General features: G+C 32.4%; 1 protein-coding gene across 2 annotated transcripts; it reads right to left on the reverse strand.

The window, feature by feature from the left end:
* Positions 1–366: 366 nt before the first annotated feature.
* LOC108463521 (uncharacterized) lies at positions 367–3264 on the reverse strand. 2 transcript variants are annotated; one of them, XM_053024685.1, is made up of 5 exons: positions 3116–3264; positions 1972–2074; positions 1797–1870; positions 1265–1413; positions 367–1184 (listed from the first exon to the last, which is right to left on the reverse strand). In XM_053024685.1, the coding sequence occupies exons 3-5, from the start codon at positions 1855–1857 to the stop codon at positions 897–899; spliced, it is 498 nt and encodes a 165-aa protein (XP_052880645.1). In that variant the 5' UTR covers positions 1858–1870; positions 1972–2074; positions 3116–3264; the 3' UTR covers positions 367–896. The 2 variants fall into 2 exon arrangements, with proteins under 2 accessions (XP_052880645.1, XP_052880644.1); XM_053024684.1 differs by lacking the exon at positions 1972–2074 and having other exon boundaries at positions 3116–3149.
* Positions 3265–8031: the final 4767 nt, after the last annotated feature.

Here is an 8031-nt window from a genome sequence, read left to right on the forward strand (position 1 = left end):
CGATGTTTGCAAGTATATAGGTCAATTTGTAATATAGGCTCCGTTTGTTTGCCAGTAAAATATTTTCCGAAAAATGATTTCTGGAAAATGATTTACTTTTCAGTAAAATGATTTACTTTTCTGAACATGATTTGCTTTTCTGGTGTTTGGATGAATCTGTGTAAAATATTTTCTTTTGTTTGGCATATTTCTTGAAAATATTTCATAAAAACTGTTTTAAATTAAACAAATATATATTTAAGAATTTATATATATATATATATATATATGAATCCATTAATTGAATAGTAGAAAGATTTGTTTTTGACCTAATCCACTATAAATGGATTATAACTTCTAAAAAAAACATTTAAAAAAAACCTCAAATTAAACCACTTTCCCTCACTATAGCTATAATTATTTTGGATAATTCTAATCAAAAGCTCAACTATAAGCTTCCATTTAAAAATCTCTCAACTACAAAGCATGATATGGCTGTGAAAAACCAGTATTAGCTGCATTAACATTTAACATTTGAATGATGTTAGTCCATCTAAACAACTATGACATTTGACGTATATAAATTCCCTTCATTGTTGCCTATATTTAAGAAATTAGAATGATGTTACAACAAAGATCAGTGACTAACTGTACTTGATACAAAATCAGGTTTCTCATTTTGTCTTATAACAAAATGGTCAACCACCGTGACTGTATTCACTGGATCCTGCTGCCCTGCTGTTGCAGTCCATTTGCTAGGGTATGTCTCCTATGGCTCAACTGTTGTGGCTGCTTCTACTCCATATCCCAATCAGGATCCAACATCCATTCCCTTGGAACTTGCATCTCAAAGGGATTAATGTATATATTCAAACCATGAAGAAAAGGATCGTGGCCAGTGAATCACTCTAGGTTTCTTACCTTACCGGCTGCAAGAGTGAAAACTTCAAGATCACTATCACGATTGATGTGGAATAGTGTGAATGACTTGTAATTAGCAATTCTGAGAGAAGAGAATGCCTCGTCAAAGTGTAAATGAAACCAGTTAATGCAGATATACAAGTAGCTTTCAAACACCAAAGAACCACAAGGGTCGAGAAAACCCAGAAGTAAAGGAAGACTGAAGCATAATATATGACAGCACCCCCTCGGGACAGCGCCTGTATTCCATTCTTGCAAATATTGCTTCGGGTAACAACCATAACCTGGTAATGTTTATGGCAATTCATCAATAGAGTTCAACTGGGACATGGTATCTGTATTTCTTAGAGGAGACATTTCTTACCTCTGGAACATCAAATGTGGACATGAGATACTTGATACATGCTGGATAGAGGCCAAATGTCCATTGCTCCATACGAGCACGAAGACCACTAATATCTGGAAAATGCCCACTTTCGACTGAACGGTACCACTGATACAAAGAGTGATAACCTGAACACAGTAATAAGTTATCATTTCCACTAAAAAGACCACATCAAGGCAGTCATCCCCAGAGTTATTTTTAGGTGTACTACTTTTTGATGGGATATTGTATTTGCTTTTACCAGGAAACATAAGCTAATACATAAAGATTCAAAATATAGATACCACTGGAAAGTAAAAATCTAAAATTGGGCTGCATATTATTGAAATTTTGAACCTTGCTCAAAAACATTAAAGATGACAAGAAAATAATAGTTAAGTATCCACTTTTTATGGAGTTTTGAACAAATTCAATTTGCTTTATGCATATTATAATATAAAACATTAAACATGAGGTGATCACATCAACAATATTAATGACAGCTTTGCAGATAAGACAATTACAATCTCACCTGAAGTTGCTAGTAGTTTATGCCGTATGCATGTCTCCAAACCTAGTTCCATGAGCAGCATAAGCTAAAGAAATCTGTTCATAATTTGATATAAAACATTAATTTCAAAACTCAAAAGCTTACTGTGAACTGTAATCAATCGTCTAAGAAAATTAAGATCATCATAAATAAGAACCTTAGGATTTAAAGGGTCAGCTGATCCTGAATAAAAAATTACTCCTTTTATCATCTCTTTTAACCCCTCTCTTCTCTGAAAACGCTCAATCACTGAACCATATCTGCCAAATAATGCCAGAATTTACTTTTCCATGTGGAAAATTCCAAAATCAAAGACCTTTAGTCATATGGGAAAAAAAAAAGAAGAGAAAGGGGAGGCATCAAAGTAAGAAGGGTCCTAAACTGCTACAAGAGTTAAACTACCTAAACTGCTATATTAAAGACCAATAAGAAGAATTTTCAATTTATAACAGTCATGAATCATGAGATTATCAACAAGATCGAAATATCAATCACAACATTAACAATTACTTATAATTATCCAGAGTCAAACTCAAAGAAAATAAGCAGCGATGAGGATATCGCACTTTATTGACAAGTGATCCAGTTGCTTCTTGTCAACTACACAGAGTACCTTTCTAATTCTAGTAAAAGAAAATACAGCATTGCCTTGTAAAGAAAGCAACCACAGATAACTTCATATTCTGGAATTATTCTAAGCTGTATAGAAAATTGATTTAAGCTACTAGTAATTAATAATTACGTCCAAGAATCATAACACAATAAAAAACATGATAATCAATTCAGTGAATAACATGATACAATAAACAAAGAAATCAAAAAAAGCCGATTAAAAAAACCCAAATCAGAAAATTAGTAGGGAATAAAAAAGAAAAAAAAACCCACATCAGAAAATAATAAGAAGAACCAACAAATAGAATATCAAAATATCAATTCAATGAATTAATAAAGAAAAGCCATATCAGAAAATGAAGAAAAACTGAAAGACAGTACTGAAAATCAAGTCATCTACAAGGATCCATTCAAAAAACCCAGTCCAAAAAGACTTACAAAAGGGAAAAAGAATCTCAAAGACGCCATTTAGGCAACACTGAGAAGACTATGAGAAGAACAAAAGCATAGACACAAAGAGAGAATAATGGATGAATAAAGATAATAATTGGAGAAAAATGGGAAGGGGGTGGCTGCTTTAGCTTGCTTCCCCTGTTGATGATTTTGAAGATATGGGACGGACTAAGGAAAAAGAGGAGAAATAATAAGAAGATGAAGAATGGAAGAAGGAGAAGGAGAAGGAGTTTTACCTGAACGAAGAAGGAGATGGAAAATGTCTTACACAAAAAAATTGCTAAAACATTTTCCCTAAAATGACTGAGATTTTACCCGTCTCTTAGAAAATATTTTACATTTGTAAAATGTTTTCAAGCTTCCAAACAATGTAAAACCTGTTTTCCTGGCTTCCAAACGGAGCCATAGTTTTACAAAGTAGGTAATAACTCCGAGGGTCATACCAAAGGGAGGTGAGTACTAAATTAAAGTTAACCTAAACGTAAATAGAATAATTAGTAGTTTAAATAAATTATATTATGATGAAATATAAAGGAAAGATGTTGGAATTTTGATAAATAAAGAATTAAAAACTACATAAGTAAAAGGACTTTGGAAAATTAATTTCTAAACTCAATCAAATGAAGACATAGGTGATTGGCTTGCTTTGGTGACCATATCTAATTCCTATTTCGGGTTCTATTCAATTAACTAGTTGTTACCCTAACAGGATGTCTCGATCTTCCATTAAACTAACGAGTCGACAAGAACTACCTATCTCTCGACCTCACAGTCCAGACATGTTCGGGTTTAAGGTGTTCACGGATAGGTCATACCAAGTTTGGGTTAACTCCCACCTAAATGACTTCCTAGGGTTGTCAAGCCTAGGCTTTAAGTTCTTCCTCTCCCGAACAGCTAATTCGCTAAGAAAACCCTATATAGCAATTAATAAATCACACCTCCACTCGTTAATCCCCCTAAGAGTATTAGTTCCTCATGGAATCCATAAACATAACAAACTCGAAGATAGAAATATGCATGAAAAATAAATTAATAATAAAGTTTAGAGAACCTGATTATGTTCGATTGATGAAGTTTGATTGCATTTTCAAATGAAGTTCTCCAAAGAACTCGAATGAAAAAAGTTGAAAAGAAATATAAACCCTAAGATGAAGAAAAAAAACATGAAAAGTAAATTACAAAAAAAAAAACTGAGAATATTAAAAATTTTCCTTTAAGAAGTGTTTAATAGCCTATTTATAGAGTTAGTTGATGCTCTCGTGTTTAACTTTTGATTATATGAACCAAAACGCCCCTAGGTCGTAATTATCTCCTGTATAGGGCTGGTTTCACGACACTCTAGTGCCTGTGCCATGACATTGAGGGCAGTATGTGTAGTAGAGGGATGGCTTTAGGGGTGTGTTATGACTGTTAGAAAAACAGGTTTGAAAAATGCAGCATAAGATAAGTTTAAGGAAAAACTAGAGTTTTAAAAAAATTTCCAAAACAAGATCTTGGTTGTGATATCTAAAGTAATAAACACTTAATCAAAGTTGTATCTTTTCGATTCGTTTAGGATGAGCGCTTCGACCGAGTAGTCTTCTCTTCTATTCTCAAGCTCACGTCTACCTAGTGTGGCCTTGCTTCGAATCATAAATTTTTTCACAAATCTCTAAACTTTTGGGTCAAATTATAAATAAGAAAAATATCTCTAGAAACTTTCTAGAATAATCTTTTTAGAGAACTTTCTCTCTATAACTTTCTCTTGAATTCAAGTGTGTGCAAATAATGACCCAAGATTCTTTTTATATAGGGAGAGTTTAGAGAGTTCAACTATAATTAAATTTAATCACTTTAATGATAAATATTATATTAAATTTAATATTAAATCTTATTAAAATAATCGAATGTTTATCTACAAGATAAACATTAAATTAAATTTAATATTAAGATAATCACTTTAATAGTAAATTAATAAGAAACTATTAAGATAAATATTAAATTTAATTTAATATTAAACAATTAAAATAATATTATTTTTGGAATAATTAATCTGAAATCGAATTCTCTGGTAGAATACCAGTAAGGATGTAACTCTTCTACTACTCAACTATCGATGACCAACCTCGGCCGTTGCAACCATTGGCACCGTCGTGTTTGATGATGCAGGTGCGACACGCTTACGGCACCCCAAATTGGTTTCGCTGCTGTCGGTTCAGTCTGAGTTAATAACGACCTAACCGATTCGGTCTAGCCACCGATTGAATTGTCGACCCGATTTCACATATCGGTTTCGGTTCGACTAGTTTTTGGGTCATGGTCTCGGTTTTGGGCTCCCAGGCTCAGTTTATGGTCTCAAATCCAATTTTCAAGTTCAATTACCCATTGGGCCAATTGTTCGACTTGACAATTAATTTCCAAAAATATTATATTAATTTTTAATTAATTTGATAAATTTAATTGTACTTGATCAAAATTAATTTTTCCACAAATCACTTAGATTTTCCAAATTAATTTTTCAAGAAAATTATTTAATCAAATTCTCTAGTTAAATAATTCTCAGGACCACCTAATTTAATTCCACATTAAATAAATGGACTCAATTAAATTATTTTCAAAGTTGTAGAATTTTCTTCTGATTCAAAAGCAATCCTATCGAGCTTTTGGTCAGTTAGTGAAGGGACAAATCAGTCATATACAATTAGGCTCTAGTGATTGCAATAATGTCCAGAAGCATCGGTCCGATAATTCGCAATTACTTAATTGTGGAGTCAGTCCACAAGAAGTACCATGATTGAAAACTCCTTATTGTATACTCTTTACAAAAACAATTCATCCAACTGTTTTGTCCAATGACCTCGTCATGTATGTGTTGCCCTCATATGATAGCCTTTATTTCTTTGAGTTAAATCTGTTCACTCAATATAATCCTATTTTATCTCATTATCACCATTGTGTCTTCTTAATGATTAATATGATCATTGTCAACAAATGACTATGATAAATTGCTCGTTCGTGATCAACCACCTCGTGGCCACGTTCCATATTTATCAATCCACACAATGCCAATGTGAGGATATCATTAACTCTTTAATTGAGCTATAAATTCCACTGTTATTAGTAAAGCCATGTCATACACAAGTCATGAACCCAACATACCAGCTATGGGCTCGATTATCTTTAGAACATAAGTCTCCACTTATATCAAAGCACATGAGTTGCATATGCATGATTAGTGACTAACTCAGGATTTAGGTAAATCACACCATGAACGTCACAAGTGAATACATCTAATGTATCATTCTACCAATAAATACACCTCTGTCTCTACTCATGGAGTCAACTGTTCCGATTACCAAGACTAGCCATCTCCCCATTTGGAATTATAGACGACATAATAATCCTTCTTAGTATTTGAATCAAATGCTCACTTTGATTCTTTTACAGGATTACGGACTCATTTAGATTATCTACTAAAGTAAGTTGTCTTTCTCGTAATGTAAACGTTCTTTATAATACCACTTATCTTTAGTTTGAACTTTAGACAATCAATGAGCTAATATTTGCTTCCCTTAATTTCATTATGCATGCAAAATATAAAAAACAGAAAAAATAAAAGACATAATAGTGAAATGTGAAATTAACTTTATTTATTTATTCATCGTTCAAATAAATAGAAAATAGTTACATGTTTACTACAATATGGGCACATTTCCCAATAGTGACATCCTATGGTTGTATCGCGACATCGAATGTAGTTTGCTAGTTCTTTCAATTCTGCTCCCTACGTTGCAACTTCGAACTCATCGTGTTACAACACAACAATGAGTTTTAAGTTTCTATGCCCTTACATGTTCTCCGGAACACTAACTAAGTACATTAACTTGCCTTTAGGCCTCATTCGACCCCTAAGGTCAATAAATGACTCAAAATACACTTTTTATTGAACGTAAACTAAACTATAAAAACTCGACTAAAACAAAATAAAAATGCTTGTATTCAAGCTTCTTAAGTGTGACAGCTAGTTTAATCTGCTACACCGTATTACGACAGATCATACTCCCTCACATTTATTTAATTTCTTGTCCTTAAGCAGAGCAAACAATAACAAGTAATTAAGAGATGACCCATGAGCAATTATAGTACAACATTGGCTTCGGAGTACATAACTAGGTATTTCATATTTACGCATAATCTGGACATGATATGTAGACGACTTACCACTTTTAATATCAAACACCTAAGTTCAATATACTACAAACTATACAAATATTAAGGTTTTCAAATGTATAGATCCAACAATAAATTATATAGGTAATTTGATTGTCCTAGCAAAATACAAATAGTCGTAAATGTAATTATTCGATATGATGTCAATTTATGAATAAGTCTACCTATATCACATAGGGCTTTTCAGTTTGTAACATCCTAAGGCTTAGGATAGGTATGGAATTCAAAATCAGTAAGCATCAAAATAGTTTAAAGCACCAAACTAGTTTGGCACATCTTATTATTCCCTATTCTCTCCCCTTAGTGACCTTTACTCGCTCACTACCTTATTTCTCTTTCTCTCACCTTTATTATTTCTCCATATAGGAAGTTATAGCATAATATAGCAACTACGGCTAGCTCACAAGTTTTTGTGCACTAATAAACAAGTTTTTTTCTACTTTTTTTACTTTGTCACATTTTTTTAATTTTTTTAGTATGTCTCGCTCACAAATTCTTTTTGTGTTTTTATTTTATTTGGCACATAATGGCTAACCTATACTTTCTATATCACAGTATTTCTTCCAATTTCTCTTTTATTTTTAAAAAGTCTACCTTGATGTATCTACTTAACCTTTAATATATATGCATCTTTGGCTCGGGTTTTGTATGAAGATTCATCAAGAAATGTATTATGGCTCAAATATAGGTACTAAAGATGAATAAATAAGGTTAGCTTTTTGGCTCTGGGTGTTGATAAACCGTAAATTATACATATTTTTATCCCATGTTTAATGCATTTTATGGATGATTTCTCATTAGAATTAGTGAATTTGATGCTCCTAATTCCTTAATTTCATGTTTTATACTTAAGAGAGCATATGAGAGCAAAAGGAACGACAAACGGGCTAAAAACAGAGAAAATAAGCCAAAGTATGAACTCAACACGGCCTGGACTTCCTCA

The sequence above is a fragment of the Gossypium arboreum genome, chromosome 13, assembly GCF_025698485.1.
Source record: "Gossypium arboreum isolate Shixiya-1 chromosome 13, ASM2569848v2, whole genome shotgun sequence".
Taxonomy (NCBI): Eukaryota; Viridiplantae; Streptophyta; class Magnoliopsida; order Malvales; family Malvaceae; genus Gossypium; species Gossypium arboreum.